Below are 21,206 nucleotides of genomic sequence, written 5' to 3'. Positions count from 1 at the left end.
CTTCACTCTCCATCTTAATGAGGAATTCTATCATGTTATGGTCGCTCTTCCCTAAGGGACCCTGCGCAACAAGATTGTTAATTAATCCTTTCTCGTTGCACAACACCCAGTCTAGGATCGCCTGTTCTCTAGTTGGTTCCTCAACGTATTGGTCTAGAAAACCATCATGGACACACTCCAGGAATTCCTCCCCCACAGTATTATTGCTAATTTGGTTTGACCAATCTAGATGTAGATTAAAGTCACCCATGATTATAGTTGTACCCTTCTTGCATGCCTCTCTAGTTTCCTGTTTAATGTCCTCCCCTGCATCTCCACTACTGTTCGGGGGCCTATAGACAACCCCCACCAACATTTTCTGCCCCTTGGTGTTTCTGAGCTCCACCCATACAGATTCCACATTGTGATTTTCCGAGCCAATATCCTTCCTCACTATTGCATTGATTTCCTCCTTTACCCCCACCTCCTTTCCCTTTTTGCCTGTCCTTCCTAAATATTGAATACCCTTGAATGTTCAGTTCCCATCCTTGGTCACCCTGCAGCCATGTCTCCGTAATCGCAACTATATCATAACCGTTAATATTTATCTGCGCTGTTAATTCATCTAGCTTAATGCGAATGCTCCGCGCATTAAGACACAATGCCTTTAGACTTGTCTTTTTAAGATTGCCAGTCACTATGGCCCTATTTGTTTCTCGCCCTTGTTTTCTCTGCCTTCCACTATTGCTTCTTCCCTTTCTGTCTTTTGTTTCTATCCTTGTTTCCCCCTCCTCTGTCTCCCTGCTCGGGTTCCCATCCTCCTGCCATTCTAGTTTAAACCTTCCCCAACAGCACTAGCAAACACCCCCGAGAGGACATCGGTCCCGGTCCTGCTCGGGTGTAACCCGTCCCGCTTGTACAGGTCCCACCTTCCCCAGAACCGGTCCCAATCTCCCAGGAATCAAAATCCCTCCCTCCTACACCATCCCTGCAGCCACGCATTCATCTGGTCTATTTTCCTGTTCCTATACTCACTAGCACGTGGCACTGGTAGTAATCCTGAGATCACTACCTTTGAGGTCCTGCTTTTTAATTTATCTCCTAACTCCTTAAATTCACCTTGCAGGACCTCATCCCTTTTTTTACCTATGTCGTTGGTACCGATATGGACCACGACTATTGGCTGTTTACCCTCCGCCTCCAGAATGCCATGCTGCCGCTCCCTGACATCCTTGGCCCTAGCACCAGGGAGGCAACATACCATCCTGGAGTCATGTTTGCAGCCGCAGAAACGCTTATCTGTTCCCCTTACAATTGAATCCCCTATCACTATAGCCCTGCCACTCTTATTCCTCCCCTCCTGTGCAGCAGAGCCACCCGTGGTGCCACGAACTTGGCTGTTGCTGCTTTCCCCTGATAAGCCATCTCCCCCAACAGTATCCAAAGCGGTATATCTGTTTGAGAGGGAGAAGGCCCCAGGGGACTCCTGCTCTACCTGCCTAGTCCTTATACTCTTCCTGGTGGTCACCCATTTCTTTTCTTCCTGCATAATCTTTACCTGCGGTGTGACCACCTCACTGAACGTGCTATCCACGATAATCTCAGCATCGCGGATGCCCCACAGTGAATCCGCCCGCAGCTCCAGCTCCGAAATACGGTTAGTCAGTAGCTGCAGGTGGACACACTTCCTGCACACGTAATCGCCAGGGACACCGGTAGTGTCCATGACTTCCCACATAGCGCAGGAGGAGCATATCATATGATGGAATACTCTCCACTTGTCTGCAGCTGCAACTACATTCAAGAAGCTCCATACCATCCAGGACAAAGCAGTCTGCTTGATCGTCACCCCATCCACCAGCTTAAACGTCCACTCCCTCCATCACCAGCGTACTGTGGCTGCAATGTGTACTGTCTACAGGATACACTGCAGCAAGTTGCCAAGGCTTCCTCGGCTACACCTCCCAAACCCACAACCTCCACCTCCTAGAAGGACAAGGGCAGCAGGTGCATGGGAACACTATCATCTCCAAGTCTCCCACCATCCTGACTTGGACATATATCGCCATTCCTGCATTGTCACTGGGTCAAAATCTTGGAACTCCCTACCTAACAGCATTGTGGGAGCACCTTAACCACATGGACCGCAGCGGTTCAAGAAGACACTGGCTGAGAATATTCCATCATACTCCTGACTTGTGACTTGTAGGTGGTGGTGCTGGCCTTGCCAGGGATGCTCATATCCCTAGAATGAATAAATAAAAAAATAATGCCTGACTTGTTCACATGACTGTTACTGCTTACATGCTGGTAGACTGTTTGAGATTGTGAAGTTCAAGCAGTCTTCTTGTGTTTTCTTTTCTCTTGCATTTGAAAATGTATGACTGAGAATTGCTAGGAGTCAAACCCAGTTCCACTGTTGCGTTTGTTACAAAAGACAGCTGCCGTAGACAAGTCTGCACCTCCTATGGGCCTTATGCGTGTATTGGAAGGGGTTGTAGTGTGTCTCTGGACTAATGATCCAGTTTTTTGCTCTCGAACTATACTGAATATAGTACAATCTGCCCCCTACATAGTCCTGATCTCTCCAAAGGCAGAAAAGCACCATAATGATAGGCTAAAGTTACTAACCTAAATTTATTGCAATAAATAAAATTATACAAGAGCAAAAATAAATCCTAATAAATAGCAATACACTACTTGATTTTGTGATACTTTAAGCTCTGCGGCCAAAATAACCAAACAATTTTAAAAAATTTCTATCGAGTCCTTTTTCAGTGTCCTTACATCTGTCTTAGAAATTTGTAACATGGGCACTTCTAACTCCATGGAGTTCATTCTTGCCAATACAAACAAGTGAATTGAAAATGAATCTGACGGGCTTTAAACCAAAAAAATAGCCTTTGATGTCACAGGTGGTTACTTTGAGACAATGGCTATCCTAGCAGGATCCGCCCTGATGGAGCAGCCATTATAGTTGGTGCCTCTGTCTCAACTTTCCCTTCATTGTCTGAGGAATTAATGAAATCTGTTTTGGTCTGTTAGTAAGTCATTTAGTATAAATTATGAGTCATCCTTTGAAGCTACTACCTATGCTCCAAACAACGTCACTTGTTTCCACCCACTCCTCCCCCGGCCCCTTTTGCTCCACCCCCCCAAGACCCACAAAGGCAACAGAAATTTCTTCAGAGGGCAGTCAAGAGAAGCCATTTTAAATTTGTATTTCATATGTATTGCCTACAGACAGAGTTCATAGAAAGGTTACAGCATGGAAGGAGGCCATTCGGCCCATCAAATCCGCGCCAGCTCTATGCAAGAGTAATCCAGCTAGTCCCACTGCCCCGCCCTTTCCCCGTAGCCCTGCAAATTTTTTTCCTTTCAAGTACTTATCCAGTTCCCTTTTGAAGGCCATGATTGAATCTGCCTCCACCGCCCCCTCAGGCAGCACATTCCAGATCCTAACCACTTGCTGTGTAAAAAAGTTTTTCCTCATGTCACCTTTGGTTCTTTTGTCAATCACCTTAAATCTATCTCCTCTGGTTCTTGACCCTTCCACCAATGGGATCAGTTTCTCTCTATCTAATCTGTCTGGACCCTTCATGATTTTAAATATCTCTATCAAATCTCCTCGCAACTGTCTCTGTTCCAAGGAGAACAACCTCAGCTTCTCCAGTCTATCCAGGTAACTAAAGTCCCTCATCCCTGGAATCATTCTAGTAAATCTCTTCTGCACCCTCTCTAAGGCCTTCACATTTTTCCTGAAGTATGGTGTCCAAAACTAGACACAATACTCCCGTTGTGGCCAAATCATGCAATACCTATTCCCCAGAATTAACATTGCATAACAAAAGGACAGAAGGTGACGGCAGACGAAAAGTAACAAAGTGAATAAAGGCCCTTTATAGTACATGTGAAAAAGGTACCAAGGATCAATTTTGAGGCAGTAATCTAATTTTGGGGTTCACATAATTGTTATGAATCACCTGAATATGTCATTCTTGTGGTTTACGGTGCAATCTCAACTTTTCAATTAGGTTATCCCTTATAAACAATCCCCTGTATCTATTAAGTTCTAAAATCACTATGTGGCTTGAAGATTCCCTTAGAAAGACAATTATACTGCTTAAATGACTCCAATCTTCCCAATTAATTTAGCATTCTGGACTTTTTAAAATTTATTGGGATAAGGGCGACACTAACAAGGCTGCATTTATTGCCATCCCTAGTTGCCCCGAGAAGGAGGTGGTGGGCCTTCTCCTTGAACCATTGCAGTCCTTGTGGTAATGGTGCTCACGCAATGGTGTTAGGTAGGGAATTCCAAGATATTGGCCCAGTGGCACTGAAGGAACAGCGATATATGTCCTGGTTAAGATGGTGGGTGACTTGACGGCTCACTTGAAGGTGATGCTATTCCAACATCATTGCTGCTCTTGTCCTTCTCGTTGGTAGAGGTTGCAAGGGAGGAAGATGCTCTTGAAGTAATCTTGGTGAGCTGCTGCAGTGCATCTTGTACTGCAGCCACAACATGCTGGTGACAGAAGGGGAGGACATTGAGGCCAGTTGCAGGAGCACCAATAAGTGAACTACTCTGAGTTGTTTGTGTGCAGCCTACGTGCCGTTAAGCTAAAAGGACAAAAGCAAATTTGACAATCAGTGGGCATGGCTTCCATTTTTAAAAAAAAAGCCTTGCCCTTGCTACAGTTTAAATTTTAAAAATGTATCATAGAAGTGTTCTATAATTTATAACCTTATGGGTTCCTTTTTCCATCCCAATTTTCTTCCCTGATCTTGCACGGAAATATATTGAGAGAGAATCTGTTGAGAAGCCTGACTGGGAGTTATGGAGATATTTAACACTGCTTGATTGTTTTTCAGGGGAGGTTGTGAAAGGAAATTAGTGTTCTGCAAATTAGGGGATCAACAAGGTGGTGTGGGAATGAAATCCATGATGGAATAATCATACATGGATTCTGGATGGAGCAGGCTGAATGTCCTCTTCATGCGTTGACTTCTCTTATGCCGTCGTCTTTCTGTCTCACGTTTGGCGGGAAGGTCTCCATTCCGGGGGCTGATCTTGCAGATCTTTATCTGGTGGACTGAGCCCATGGAGCTGACTAATAAATTTCTGAAGTCTGGCTCATCACTGGGGTACTAGACTCCTTTGAGACCAAATGGATCTCATGTGGTAATCCAGCTCCTTAAGCATTGAATCCATTATTGCATCTCCTGCTCTGTCCTCCTTGGGTGTTTTACCTCTTCGTACAGCTCTGTATCTCCAGGTACAACTTGTCTAGTGTTGTTGATACAGACTTTGTGCAAACACTCAGTACTAAATATAACCAATTCACCATAATTTAAACAGAGGAAAAAATGTTTCCCAATTAGCTGCACTGATTTGTGAATAACCATAATGCATTAAGTGCTTCATTCCAAGTATGACTTTCATCAATGGCAAGTAACCTGCCATTATAACAGGTAGATTTATATAATTTGTACATAACTCGAGTTGAGAACATTAAAAATTGGTGTTCATATGCAATGAATAGAATATAGTATTTTGATTATAGCAAGAATATTTGTTGCATTACTTAGTTTAGAAATTGTTAGTTTTTACTTTTACTGAGAAGGTGTGAACTTGGATGTGAAAATAGATGAAGCAAGTTTGAAAGAAATGTTTTATTTGTCGCAGGGGACTGATTGCTCTTCAGACTCTTCGTAAACTTGAAGAACTGACAGGAAAACAAGTCTTTCAACTCTTTGACTACATCTGCGGGGTTAGCACAGGTAGGTTACATGGTTGGGTTGGGGGGGGCAACTGAATATGCCTCAATATAGATATGAGTGAGGACAACCATTCAGCTCATTGTAGCCCATTATTCCAGTTTCACTCCTGTAAAAAGCATCTTAATGTTCCTTACATGATTTTGATTCCAAGGGATTTCCCTTTACTATCTCGCCCAAAAGTCCATTGCATTGGTCACTCTTTGTGGGACGAGGGCTTCTTGGCATCAGTGCTAAATTTGCCTTCTGACGGTTTGGACCCGTGACTGGTGAGTCTGGTAATTATGCTCCGGTAAAGTTGCTGGAGGGATTTCGGTGGCAAAGCATATTCTCTGTAGTTGAAACTCTTCTGCCATGGAAGATGTAACACTGTCAGCTTCCAACACTAAATGGAAGAACTTCCTTCCCTGGTGTTGTCCTCGGCTATAATTTTCTGTGATGTTGCAGTCCAGCTACCTTAATACTGCATTAGGAACATTTGCCTAAGTCTCTGGGAACTGGTGACACTGCAGCACAGTTTGGGATGGGGGATTGATCTTGCCAAACCTGCAACTTTCTGTACCACACTTGAATCTGTAGTTGTGCATTAAATTCTCATTTAAGTACTTACGGCAGCGAAAGACCGATAGATGCAATTCAAAACTGGGGCTTGTCCGCAGCGGCGTTGGGGATGATTCCTTGACCAAAATTTTTGAAAGGAACAAGTTGATATCACCCTCCTCTCCACCCCCTACCCCCAGGCCATTAAATAATCATTGGGAAGGAAATTACTTAACGCACCAAATTGAAGTTAATGCTACAAAATAATAAATTGATTGATCAACATGATGCTGCTGGGTACTTTGAAAATGAATTGTTGTACCTCTTATAGATTCTAACTAATAGCCACATTTCATCAATAAATCTGATTTAAAAGAACCCTTGACCCTTTTATCTAATTTATCCATGTAACCTCATTACTTTTCTGTTTTCTTATCTATAATTAGAAGTCGGTTCATGTTTTAACAGGGGCAGTGTATTCAACCAAATTCACGCCAGGTCCTGTTCATGACCACTAGAGGGCACTGGTTGATAACAATTCAGCTCCATCTGAGACAATGCATTGAGAAAGCAGTGGTTCTGGGCCCTATATTAGTAAAATTAAAAACAAAAGAAGATGGACAGGATGATTCCCAACTGCACATTCCAAGGAGAAGAATCTTGATTCATATTTAGCAAAAGTTTGGATGCACATCAGACTATCCAGGCCTTCAGGTTAGACAGAGTCATTAAAGTGTGCAAGCCAATTTATTAAGGGAGAAAATGGATAAAATTTCCAAGAATACTGAGATCTAGGTGGTGCAGTGAGTTTTCACATGATCCTTTCACCTTGAGACCTGGGATTGAATCCAGTCCAGAGTGATGAGATGAATATCTCCTCTCTGCTGCCTATAAGGGTCCTACTTAAAATTAATTATGGCATGTAACTCCCTTTTTTTTTGTTCCCAGTTTTTAGAAAATAAAAGTATTGTAAATGATTCACTGTCCTGTTGTCTACAGTGACAAATAAGGTAAGAAAATGTATAGCAAGGAAAGGTGCTTCGGCCCATCAAGTCTGCTCAATCCAAAGCCCGTGTATGAAGATTCTTTCATACACATTATCCCTCCCACATCAACGGTTGATCCCTTGCTTTATGAACATTGAGTTTATTCCCCTGTCTCCCCTGCAAAAAAGAATCAAGCAGTGCTGTTAGTATCTCTATAACCCTCTATCTTCCCCCGCCCCAACAGTTATTGATTCAGCTCCATTTTAAAAGTACTAATCAATTCTGCATCAGCTGTCGTTTCTGTGAGCCTGTTTCACACATCCACTATCGAAGGGGGAGGAAGTGGGGATTGGGCTCATGGGCTCAAGAGAAAGAAGAAAGTTTTTCCTGATCTGTAACACAAACTCGAGGCTTGTGAATTTTGTACTTGTGTTTGTTCATCTTGTGCTCATAGTGCAAGTTAAATAGCTACATCTTCCATTATTTTGAAAACCTGGATCATGTCTGTCCTCAGTCTTGTTCCAGTAAAGATAAATTTTGTTGCTGGAGTCTTTTCTCGGTAATTTAACCCCTTTAGCCTGCAGTCATTCTTGTCACTCTTCGATGAATCCTTTCCAATCTGTGGTAAACAAAACTGTTTGTCATACTCCATAATTGGCCTCAAATTCATCTTAAAATAGAACCGTTCGTTGTTAAACACGTTTACTGTTATATTTTCCTATATGTACTATCCAATATTTATCCACATAAATGGTCTACATTATCTCAACCTCTACATAATTGATTGTCTTGAGAGAGGCGTGTATGTACTATTCTGCTTCATACTCACAATGTCACTATCGCTTTTGATAAATAATCCAGCGCCTTCCAGATGCATCCAGGTTCCTGATTTGCCTAATTGAAACCTACCTCGTGCTGACCAGATGCTTTCTGGGTACAATCATTCTCAAATGTTTTTCTGCCTCTACCAATGAAGGCTTTCCCTAATAGCATAATTGGTTAAAGCATCAACCAGATGCTCTGGAAACGCAGTGGATACAGATGAAAGCTCATTTCACATCGAACCCTTCCACTTCGCAGAGAGGCGAGACCTTCCCCTCTGCTGGGCTGAATTCAAATGCAGGGACCAGACATGAAAGAGAAGTGTCTCCTTAAAATAGGACTGTTCGATGTTATACGAGTTTACTGTTATTTTTTCCGATATGGACTATCCAATATTTATCCAAATAAATGGTCTATGCTATCTCAGCCTCTCTACATAATTGACTATCTTAAGAGGGCCGTGTTCTATTCTGCTTCATACTTATTATCTACCCACAGAGCTTAGTGTCATAAAGAAATTCAGTAGTGCTGCATACATTCATTCACAAATATGGTAACTAGCAGGGGGTCTGAGAATACATCCCTGTGGAACTCCACTGGTTAGCATTTCCCATTACAGAATATTTTCTATTTATTAATGCTTTCTTTTTTCTGCTGCCAGCCAGTTCTCAATTCACTTAAACGATTTCTCAAATTTTCAGTTAGCTTTAACCATCCTTATTAGCCTTATATGAGGAACTTTGTCAAGCTGCTTTTGAAAATCCAAGTAAACTCCATCTGTTGGATTTTTTTTATTCGTTCATGGGATGTAGGTGTCGCTGGCAAGGCCAGCATTTATTGTCCATCCCTAATTGCCCTTGAGAAGGTGGTGGTGAACCGCTGTAGTCCGTGTGGTGAAGGTTCTCCCACAATGCTGTTAGGAAGGGAGTTCCAGCATTTTGACCCAGCGGCGATGAAGGAACGGCGATATATGTCCAAGTCGGGATGGTGTGTGACTTGGAGGGGAACGTGCAGGTGGTGTTATTCCCATGTGCCAGCTGCTCTTGTCCTTCTAGGTGGTAGAGGTCGCGGGTTTGGGAGGTGCTGTCGAAGAAGCCTTGGCGAGTTGCTGCAGTGCATGCTGTGGATGGTATACATTGCAACCACTGTGCGCCAGTGGTGAAGGGAGTGAATGTTTAGGGTGGTGGATGGGGTGCCAATCAAGCGGGCTGCTTTGTCCTGGATGGTGTCAAAGCTTCTTGAGTGTTGTTGGAGCTGCACTCATCCAGGCAAGTGGAGAGTATTCCATCACACTCTTGACTTGTGCCTTTTAGATGGTGGAAAGGCTTTGGGGAGTCAGGAGGTGAGTCACTCGCCGCAGAATACCCAGCCTCTGACCTGCTCTTGTAGCCACAGTATTTATATGGCTGGTCCAGTTAAGTTTCTGGTCAATGGTGACCCCCAGGATGTTGATGGTGGGGGATTCGGCGATGGTAATGCCGTTGAATATCAAGGGGAGGTGGTTAGACTCTCTCTTGTTGGAGATGGTCATTGCCTGGCACTTGTCTGGTGCGAATGTTACTTGCCACTCATGAGCCCAAGCCTGGGTGTTGTCCAGGTCTTGTTGCATGCGGGCTCGGACTGCTTCATTATTTGAGGGGTTGCGAATGGAACTGAACACAGTGCAATCATCAGCGAACATCCCCATTTCTGACCTTATGTTGGAGGGAAAGTCATTGATGAAGCAGCTGAAGATGGTTGGGCCTCAGACACTGCACTGAGGAACTCCTGCAGCAATGTCCTGGGTCTGAGATGATTGGCTTCCAACAACCACTACCGTCTTCCTTTGTGCTTGGTATGACTCCAGCCACTGCAGAGTTTTGCCCCTGTTTCCCATTGACTTCAATTTTACTAGGTCTCCTTGGTGCCACACTCGGTCAAATGCTGCCTTGATGTCAAGGGCAGTCACTCTCACCTCACCTCTGGAATTCAGCTCTTTTGTCCATGTTTGGACCAAGGCTGTAATGAGGTCTGGAGCCGAGTGGTCCTGGCGGAACCCAAACTGAGCATCGGTGAGCAGGTTATTGGTGAGTAAGTGCCGCTTGATAGTACTGTCGACGACACCTTCCATCACTTTGCTGATGATTGAGAGTAGACTGATGGGGCGGTAATTGGCCGGATTGGATTTGTCCTGCTTTTTGTAGACAGGACATACCTGGGCAATTTTCCACATTGTTGGGTCGATGCCAGTGTTGTAGCTGCACTGGAACAGCTTGGCTAGAGGCGCAGCTGGTTCACAAGCTTAAAAAATTCCATTAGTGACTTGTTACTTCTAATACCATGCTGACTAGTCCCCATGACACCTGTGTCCTTTAATAGCATCTTGTGGAATGCCAGCTGTGGTTCATTGATAGCACTCTTGTCTGAGTCAGAATGTTGTGGGTTCAAGCCCCACTCCAGGGACTTGAGCACATAATTTAGGCCGACACTTACGTTTAGTACTGAGGGGGTGCTGCACTGTCAGAGTTGCCGTCTTTCAGATGAGAGGTTAAACGGAGGCCCTGTCTGCCCTCTGAGGTAAAAAATCCCATGGCACTCTTTTGAAGAAGAGCAAGGGAGTTCTCCCTGGTGTCCTGGCCAATAATTATCCCTCAACCAACACCTTTAAAACAGATTATCTGGTCATTTTTACATTGCTGCTTGTGGGACTTTGTGCACAAATTGGCTGCCACATTTCTTACCATATAACAGTGACTACACTTCAAAAATACTTCATTGGCTGTAAAGCGCTTTGGGATGTCTTGAGGTCGTGGAAGACGCTACGTAAATGCAAGCTCGCTCTTCAAGCATTTTTCCTGCTATGGATGTTATGCTGAACTGGCCTGTAATTACGAGGTTTTTGCCTCACTCTGATTTTGTTGCAGTATATTGAAACTATATTTGTCATTCTCCAGTCACAAGATAATTACACATGAAGAAGGCCATTCTTCCCAGCTTAGTTCATCCATCCAGGAATACCCTACATTTCCCCCATTGCAGCACCCATTTGTTAAATAATTCCAGTGGTTTTGCTTCCACTAGTGTGCCCACATGTCCATTGTGTATATTGTTAACTCTGTGTGAAGAACTTTTTGATATCAGCCCTAATTTTGCATTTTATTCGTTTGGAACTTTTTCCCCTTCTCATACCCTCATTTAATTTGTAGTGATTTTCTAGATTTTGCTTTTCCAAGCAAGGTTCATGTCTCAGATGCATGCTTTCTGAGCTGAAAAGCACAAATTTCTCCCAGTCTTTCTTTATAATTCAGACCTCTAATACAGTGAAGCCTGTAAATTAGGGACAACTAAGGGACTTGCATCATGTCCTTTTTTCGCAGGTGTCTTTATTTTCAAAATGGTCATTGTATGTATGTACAGTAAACCGGATGAATGGCTTGAGACACTCTGGCTTCCGGCTCAGAGTCTTTGAGCTGGAGTGCGAGTTAGAGACGCTCCGACACATAAGGGAGGGGGTTGTTGGTCAGCAGGGTAGTGGAAACCTAGGAGAGGTAGAGAAGGAGACACTGGTCCTATCCAGCAGGTACAAGGTACTTGATACCTGTGAGGATAAGGATGAAGGCTGCAGGGAAGATGCCCAGAATGCTAATCATGGCACTGTGGAGCATGAGGCAGTGCAAGGTCGGAAGGATTGGAATAGAAAGATTGTAGACATAGGGGATCTATAGTCAGGGGGATAGAAGTCGCGACCGAAAGTCCAGGAGGGTGTGTTGCCTATGTGGTACAAGGGTAAAGGACATCTCCGAGCAACTGCTGAGGTACTTGGAAAGGGAGGGGGAGGATCCAGTTGTCGTGATCCATGTCGGTACCAATGACATAAGGAAGAACAGGGAGGAGATCCTGCTAAGGGAATATCAGAAGCTAGGAACTAAATTAAAAAGCAGGACCTCACGTGTGGTAATCTCAGGATTATTACCTGAGCCACGTGTTAATTGGCATAGGGATAGACCGATCAGAAAGGTGAATACGTGGCTGAAAGACTGGTGTGGGAAGGAGGGGTTCCATTTCATGGGACAGGAAGGAGCTGTACCGCTGGGATGGGTTCCACCTGAACTGGAATGGGACTAGAGTCCTAGCGGAAAGGATGAATAGGGCGGTGGATAAAGCTTTTAACTAGCAAGATGGTGGGGGGAGGGATCAGGTAGCAATAACAAAAGCCTAAAGGTAAAAGAAACAGGAAGTGAGTGTAAAGGTCAGACCCGGGTAAGGGATAAAGATAACATAAATGGTTAAGGAACAAATATAGTTATAAAGCAGAAATATGAAAGGATTGTTAAAATAAAGTAAACAGAATAACTATTAAAGATGAATTAAACTGCTTGTACAGCAAAGTATACAGCATCCAAAATAAAACGCGGGAACTGAAGGCAATAATCCGTAGTGAGGAACCAGATATTGTAGCAATAACTGAAACATGACTACGTAAAGAACAGGAATGGCAACTAAATATTGCAGGTTATAACATAATCAGGAAGGATAGGGAAGAAGGGGGTGTAGTAGCTATACTAATTAGAGATAACATAATAGCAGTAGAAAAAGGGATATCACTAACAGAAGGGTAGAAACCGAATCCATATGGATTGAAATAAAAGATAAGGGATCGATCACGCTAAAAAGGGTATACTACAGAACACCTAATAGTGGAAAGGAGGTGGAGGAATGAATATTTAAACAAATATGTGAAATGATTAAAGGACTTAGAATAATAATCATGGGAGATTTTAACTACCCCCAAATAAACTGGCAAGAAGAGTAAAGAGGTACAGGGAATGGAGATTTTACGCCGTGTGCAGGTCTTTTTTACCCAAAATGTAAAAAGCCCAACAAGAGAGGAAGCATTGCTGTATCTAGTAATGGGAAATAAACCAGAACAGATAAGAGAAGTAAGCCTAGGGGAACATCTAGGCAATAGCGATCACAACATAATAAGGTTTAAGATAAAGATTGTGAAGGACATAAGTAAGACAAAGACCAAAGTAATAAATTGGAAAAAAGCTGATTTTAGGGGAGGAAATGGAACTAGGGAAAATAAATTGGAAAAATTTACTGACAAACAAAGAAATAGAACAGCAGTGGGAAATATTTAAAATGGTGATCAATAGAGTCCAGGAGAAAAATATCCCACTAAAAAGCAGGAACAAACTAGCCAGTAATGATTCACCATGAATGAATAAAGAAATAAGGGCAAAATTGAAACTAAAGAAAAAAGCATACACTAAGTACGTAGACAACAAAGGAGAGAATGACAAAAGGGAATACGAAGAGGTTAGGAAAGAAGTTTTTAAAAAAAACTATTAGGAAGGCAAAAAGAAATTACAAAATTTAAATTATCAAGGAGTGTAAGAAGAAATAGTAACGTATTCTACAGACACATAAATAATAAATGAAAAATCAGGATAGGGATAGGACCACTAAGGGATACCCACGATAAACTCACGGGTAATGACAGCGAAATGGCAGAAATATTAAGTAATTACTTTGTCTCAGTATTTAACAAGGAGACTAACATGGTGGACATGACATTTGAAGATGAGATCAAAAAAGATATAAAGACATTTAAGATAGAAAGGGGGGAGATAATAAACTAATCAAACTTAGAGAGGATAAAACCCCTGGGATGGATTGCATCCACACATATTAAAAGAAGTTAGGGAAGAGATAGCAGAGGCACTATTACATATATATAAAAATTCCTTAGAAAAGGGAATAGTGCCACAGGACTGGCGGTCAGCTAATGTGATTCCTATATTTAAAAAGGGAGATAGAACCAGTCCAGGGAACAATAGACCAATTAGCTTAACGTCGGTGGTAGGAAAGATAATGGAATCCTTACTCCAAGATGTAACAGAAAAACATCTAGAAACCGAAAGTATAATAAAGAATAGTTAATACAGATTTCAAAGGGGAAGGTCATGCTTGACCAACCTTATTGAATTCTTTGAAGTAATAGAAAGGGTAGACAAGGGTAATGTAGTAGATGTAATATATTTGGACTTTCAGAAGACCTTCGATAAGGTACCGTGTAGTAGACTCATGACTAAGGTCAGAGCATGTGGGGTCAGGGGACAAGTACCAGAATGGTTAGCAAGCTGGCTACAAAACAGAAAACAGAGAGTAGGGGTTAAAGGTAGTTACTCAGACTGGCAAGAGGTGGGAAGTGGTATTCCACAAGGATCTTTTCTGGAACCACTGTTGTTCACCATTTATATGAACGATTTGGACTCAGGAGTCGGAAGTACAATTTCGGAAATTTGCAGACAACACCAAATTGGGAGGTATAGTTAATACCGAGGAGGACTGCGACAAAATACAGGAAGACATTAATAAACTTGCAAAATGGGCGTGTAATTGGCAAATGAATTTCAATAGAGATAAGTGTGAGGCGGTACATTTTGGTAGGAAGAATTAGGAGGCCACATACTCCTTGGAAAATAAGAGTCTAAATGGGGTAGAGCTGCAGAGAGATCTGGTGGTACAGATACACAAATCACTAAAAGTGGCGATGCAGGTTAATAAGGCCATAAAAAAGGCAAACAAAGCACTTGGGTTCATTTCTAGAGGGATAGAATTGAAAAGCAGGGAAGTTATGTTAAACTTATAGAACCTTGGTTAGATCACACTTGGAGTACTGTGAACAGTTCTGGTCTCCATATTACAAAAAGGATATAGAGGCACTGCAGAAGGTGCAAAAAAGATTTACTAGGATGATACCAGAACTGAGAAGTTATACCAATCAGGAAAGACTCAACAGGCAGGGACTCTTCTTTTGGAAAGAGAAGACTGAGGGGTGACCCGATAGAAGCCTTCAAGATTATGAAAGGATTTGATAGGATAGATGTAGAGAATATGTTTCCAGTTGCGGGGGAGACCAGAACTAGGGGCCAGAGAGTGGTTAGAATGTGGAAATCACTACCACAAGGAGTAGTTGAAGCGACTAGCATGGATGCATTTAAAGGGAAGGTAGATAAACACATGAGGGAGAAAGAAATAGACGGATATGTTGATGGGGTTAGATGAAGTGGGGGGGGAAGGAGGAGGCTCGTGTGGAGCATAAACACCGTCATGGATGTTTTGGGCCAAATGTCCTGTTTCTGTGCTGTGCATTCTATGTAATCCTGGGGTTGGCTGTATATCCTGCAGCGTTCCTTTTTTTCGCCCACTCTTGGGATCGTGCCTAATTCTGGAGCCCTGCCAGTGGGATGTGATTTCAGTTTGTTTTCTGTTCATTGGGTTTCCCAGTTCATTGCCATCCTGGGGTCCTTTTCCATTGAAGGAGGAATGTCGTGATCCTGGGATTTGCTACTTTGGCAGCCTGCACAGGGCGAGGTGGCTGCCATAGGGCTGGTGATCCTAGCCAAATCGGGGGGATTAATGTCCTGCAGACTCCTATCTGGAACCCCCTCCCTCTGTGTGCTGCAGCTGCTAATGTTTGAAGTGCTGGGGGTGGGTAGGAGGCTGTTAGCAGCTCATCAGTACCTGACGTACTGGTGGCCTGAGATGTGGTGTTGCCCGGTGCAGTTCCAGGTTTTTGTCAATTGAGAAGTCCTTTACCCAGCATCGATAACGGCAGAGAAACCACTCCATCCCTGGGCTGGAGCTGTGCAAGCATTCCATCCCAGAGATAGAGCGGTTTCTGTGCTGCTATGGATGCTGGGTAAAAAGCTCCCCATTCGACAAAAGCCGTTTCTTTCACCTGCTGCAGCTTCACGCTAACCTGTGTGCCCATGTTTTAAGTTGTAAATGGACGGTGTATTGAAGGCTGTCTGTAGTTTGTAATTTGCCACTGTCTGTGGTTTTAAGGTGCAGCTTGTATCTGTTACACTGGAAGTTATTTGGGACTGTCATTAAGTTTCCATTTTTTGGGAATGTCTGTTTATACAAGTTTCACAGTATTAGGGATCAGCCGAATCGTTCTTTGTACTCCTTGGTATTTTAATGTCTCCCCCTGTGCCTGGGCACTGTACTTAAAGTGCGGTCTTACCATAGGAACAGGAGTAGGCCATTCAGTCCTTCGGGCCTGCTCTGACACTCAGTTAGATCAATACCGATCTCAACTGCAGAGAACTATACACTCTGACTTGTACACTACTGCTTTGGCTATATAATTCAGTATTCTGCTTGCCTTGTTGATTGCTATCCTACAGTTGTTGGGCATCAAGCCTGCTGAAACTCTTGGATCTCTTTCAACTTCATCCTTAGTTATTTTAGCACCATGCGTGGAGAACATGTGTTGCCCATTTTTACTTTCTGTGTGCAATACTTTACACTTGTTTACATTTAATTTTGCCCAACTTATTTTGTAATTTCTGAGCTGCCGCCTCTGATTCTACTACTTCAACTCCGTTTACCCGCCTTTGCTCCATATCCCTTGATACTGTTGCCTAAAAAAAAATCTATTGATCTCAGTCTTGTGAATTTCAATTGACCCAGCAACTGTAGCCTATCTGACACATCACATTTCTTCTGTGCTTAATCACAGGCAAAATTCAAGGCAAAATTTCTATCACATCCGCAGCTGATTGGCTTATATGCAAATTTTCATTTTCATAAAAAAGCAAGACATCACAGCTGAGCAGTGCTAACAGGAACCAAAACCCAATACCAAGGCTTGGCAAATTTGGGTCCAAAACTAATCTTGCAACAAACTCAAGTTAAAATAAACTCTAAATAAAATCCTTCTTCATTACGTAGTATAATACTGTTGTTGTAAAACTGTGTATCCTCCGACTCACCCTATCACTAGCTCTGTCTCTAATGTTGTTACATGTTGCTCATGAATAAGGTGATGAAAAAAAAGTCCAGTAACTCCCTTGGTTAAAAAGGTTTTAAGGTATATTTAGGGTAAATAGCATTTTTTAGAATTATATTTTTCAGCCAACAATACCTTTCTGCACAGACAGTCGGCAAGAAGGTCTGCTCACCATAATGATGGGTTCCAATTTGTCGGTAAGCTCATTTAGCGTATCGGTGCCAGTATATTGCAGGAAAAGTCGCACATAAGCCAGTAAGCTTTAATGTGCCAATGTACAACTTGCGTGCTAATCTTGGTTCTCCCAAATTGCTACCACCACCAGTTATTTCACCCTTGCATTGTACAGCTCAAAATACTCTCCAGATATAACTGGTTGGACAGGTCAAGGTCTATAATTGTACAGTTGGGTATTTTTCATGGTTTAAGTGGACTGATTGTATTGATTTGTGATCATCATTTTCAGGTGCCATACTGGCCTTCATGTTGGGGTTTTTCCAGATTCCACTGAATGATTGTGAGGAAATGTACCGGAAGCTAGGAACTGATGTATTCAAACAGAACGTGATAGTGGGAACTATGAAAATGGGTTGGAGCCACGCCTTTTATGAGAGCGAGCCCTGGGAAAAAATACTGAAGTAAGTTTTGGATATCCTTATATTCTCTGATAATAACTCCCCAAAACTAGGCACATCGGCAGTCAGCTGTGGGTGAGCAAAGGCAGACGTTTAGGGTGCCACCCATGTCAGTGTGTGTCACAGTGCCAGTTTAATAAAAAGTGGGCCAAAGGGAGGCTGATTTGCCGCTAGCGTTAGTCTCCTTGCAGTAAAGGAATTATGATGAGGACATCCAATCCTGAAATTCACAAGGTTTGGGCATACAGCACCCCTGGCATTCCCTTTGTTATAAAATTGGAGCATCATTAATACACTGATCTGGCCAGCTAAAATAGCCTCCTAACCTCTAGTTTATCTTTCCCAAAGTTAACTGGGAACTTGTGTTTTTTTGTAAGAAACATTGATATCTTAGTTGTATTTAGCTCCTTGCAGTTCCCCATTTTACAATGTTGTTTAGCACTCTTTTGTAAAGGTGACAATAGCCCTGCTGCTTCAGAGCTGTTGCACCAACAAATATCCCCTCCGCCAGCACATTGTGCTTTCAGCAGCCGCTTTCCTATTACAATTAGTGGCAGGCTTACCTAACCTCACAATTGCAGTTGAGACCAGCCTGCCCTGCTTCCAGCGCGGGTAAGGCTACACCATACGTGGGCATGGCCGTGCAATCGCTAATGCAATTTCAGGGCTTCACACTTGAAAAATAAGGGAAAATTGATCAGTAAATGTGTTGCTAATGTTTTCAGAATACCTTCAGTTGTGGATCACAATTTTAAAAAAATTAACAGGTGGAAGTTCTCTAACCCTCTCCCCATGACCCAGTGGTTAAATACACCTAGTTTGGTACTGTGCTGTGCAAACCAGTGCAGTCTCCGGTTTGATCCAATCCATGGTGTGTGCTGAGTCAGTTAACCTTTCCTGGTGCAGCACTGCAATTGGATTTAGTGCAATTAGATTCAGTTCCCCTGGGCTGAGGAGGGGTTAAAAATAAGCTGGGGTTCCCACTCCTGATTGTCCAGCGACCTGTGCTATATACGCATGCGTGCTGGATGAGGACAAAATTGGGCTCTGTTTTTCTGCCTCAATGGTTGACTATCCTGCTAACTCTTGCTGTCTAAGCTTTTGTATAAAGAATGATAACTTGGATGAAGTACAATGAGCTGGAACTTGTAGAACCATACCCCGCCATGAGTCAGCACCTTTGGGAGATGAAGGGAGACGTTTGGATTTTTTTTAAAAAATGAAAATGTTAATTGTCCTACCACGCAGTCCATGGGTTGAAATTATATTGCAACCAAAACATTTAAATCTTGCAACTTGTATCGAGCTGTCTTACTTCATATTTTTTAAGCAAGCAAGAAACTTTGCAGCATACAACTGGACAAAAGGCTCTAAATAATACAAAGTGAGATATAAAAGGACTATCAGTGGCATGTGGATGCACCATCCTACATGAGAAGGGGTTCACACCTGCAATTTGGTCACCTCCACCTTCATGTTTAGGGCAGGAACATAAGAGCTTCTGCCCCTTCACCACAACATTCTGTTGATTTCTAAAATGTCTATGCAGACTAGCAATGGATAACATTTACACACGACTTTTCTAGAGATTGTTATTACCTGTTGAAGTTCGCTGAAAAATTAACCATTGTCTACCGGACCGGGATTATTTCACCATGCAGTAGGTCATGGAAAAGTGTAGATCAAGTTCAAAGTAGAAACGTTTGGTGGTAAATTTTCAGGGTTCAAGTTGTAGCTTCCATCAGTAACACTCATCTTACTTAGGGATCGTTGCTCAACAGTATTGGGGATGGAGGGAAAAGATAGCACGTAGAGGGCATCTGGCCTCTGGAGTCACTAATTGTCCCAGGAGTTTGTACATTCCATGGAAAAGGAAACCAAATGATGGGTGAAGCCATAAACTCTTCAATTGGGAAAACGTCCTTGGGGTTTCTCCTGGTTAATGATTGAGCTACTCTTGTGAAGTATGGTGGATACTTGTTTTAAGAGTAAGGAACTTGCATATTTGCATTTCTAAATATTTTCTTCAATTTCCTCAAAGCAAACACCTGTGCTTATTGAGTTTAGAAAATGGGAAGCATGTAAAAGCTTTCAAAATCAAAGTTACTAAGGACTTGAAATTGTTTAGCAACTTTAAAACCTGTGGTGTCACTATATTACTACTGAAGCTTCAATTCAGAAATATTTTCATGACTTTTTTTTAATATAATTTTGATTTAATAGGATGAAGAAACTCACTGAGCTGCATTTTAAATTGTTATTCAAAGACCACCATTTGCAGAAATAGGCTAATTTTAGCTGTTCAGTCACATTACAGTTTTGCCACTCTATTCCCATTTATGACAGAGACCTGGATGAACAAATTCAGCTGGTAGGTTATAAAGCACAAGGTCTAGGACATACATACTGACACAGTAACTATCATTGGTACAACTCCTTGAAGTTATATCTTTTGTTGAGGTTTAGCTTGTAGTTTGGCTCTTGCTTTTTTAACTGTGGCTAATAATGTTCTCAATTACAGGGAAAGAATGGGTGAAGACCTTTTAATTCAAACTGCAAGGAACCCTAAAAGTCCTAAGGTGAGTTCTTTGTGTTGTAAATGTCTGTATTCTAATGCATGTGTGCTCGGCTTACTGACTTAATGTATTGTGTACTCGTGTAATTATTGCCATCAGCCTTTCAATGGAAAAAAAATTATGTCCTCTGGCATTGAATAGATCTAAATCTCATTCGTACAGGATGGAAGTGTTACTATATTTTGCCTTACAGAGATAATTTTGGTAAATGTTCCCCTGAGTAGACTTTTGCTTCAGTACAATTAGTGATCAATTTTACAGGAGAAAATATAGATAGAAAATTGGCTGTGATAATGGAAAGTTGGCAGCAAACCAGTTACTGAAAGTATATGAATATAATGGGAAATCCTGGAATGGTTGCTCATTTTCAAAATCAGTGACAGGTGAAACCAAGCAGTAATGCAAATCGAATGTACAAGTTACAAAACAGACCAAGCTTAAATTTAAATTGTTAAATCAGCTATTTATGTGAGCAATTAGAGTGTCATTTTGCTTCATTACTTGAGTTGCTGTAATTCTTCGCATGAAAATTGTAACTAGTGGAAGAAGTGAAATGGCGGTGTTCTGGGAGAGAGGGTGAGGTCTGGACTGAGGGATATAAGAGAAGGGCTGATGTATGCAATTTTGGGATGGTTGGAGAAGGCGGACTGCAAGAGAGCTGAGGATTAGACTTTGAAGATTAATGTTCCCGCTTTGATCCTGTATAGCTTACTTTATCCAATAAGAGCATTGAAATTTAATCTCTTATGATTATGATTTTTATTTTGTGGATATAAATGCTATTCTGAGAGTCCCCACCATTGATACTAAATATAATATTAAAATATTACCTTCTATGCATGCATTTAAGATCAAAAATGTATGACCCTGTTTGGAGATAAATGTAGTCCTCTTGTATGCATTCATATTATCTCTTGGGCTTCCCTCCTGGTGGGTTTTCCTCCTACTGGAGCCTTTTTCTTGGGATGGTGAACACAACAGCTGTGCTATACCATATGTCAGCTTGGTTCAGATGGTAGCTCTCTCTCCTCTGAATTCACAGGTTGTGGGTTCAAGTCCCACTTCAGGACTTGAGCACATAATCTAGGCTGACTAATTTGCA

The 21,206-nt window shown here is 42.2% G+C and overlaps 1 protein-coding gene across 1 annotated transcript in view; it reads left to right on the top strand.

Moving 5' to 3' along the window:
• The window catches only part of pnpla8 (patatin-like phospholipase domain containing 8), an 85,982-nt gene that overhangs the window by 28,826 nt on the left and 35,950 nt on the right, over positions 1-21,206 (top strand). Inside the window, exons 4-6 of the mRNA XM_067999887.1 lie at positions 5,669-5,763; positions 17,360-17,531; positions 20,050-20,107. Coding sequence (XP_067855988.1) covers positions 5,669-5,763; positions 17,360-17,531; positions 20,050-20,107 — 325 coding nt within the window. The remainder of the gene's footprint in view (positions 1-5,668; positions 5,764-17,359; positions 17,532-20,049; positions 20,108-21,206) is intronic.

The sequence above is a fragment of the Heptranchias perlo genome, chromosome 18 (genome assembly GCF_035084215.1).
Source record: "Heptranchias perlo isolate sHepPer1 chromosome 18, sHepPer1.hap1, whole genome shotgun sequence".
Taxonomy (NCBI): Eukaryota; Metazoa; Chordata; class Chondrichthyes; order Hexanchiformes; family Hexanchidae; genus Heptranchias; species Heptranchias perlo.
This window is presented reverse-complemented; position numbering and strand designations above follow the sequence as displayed.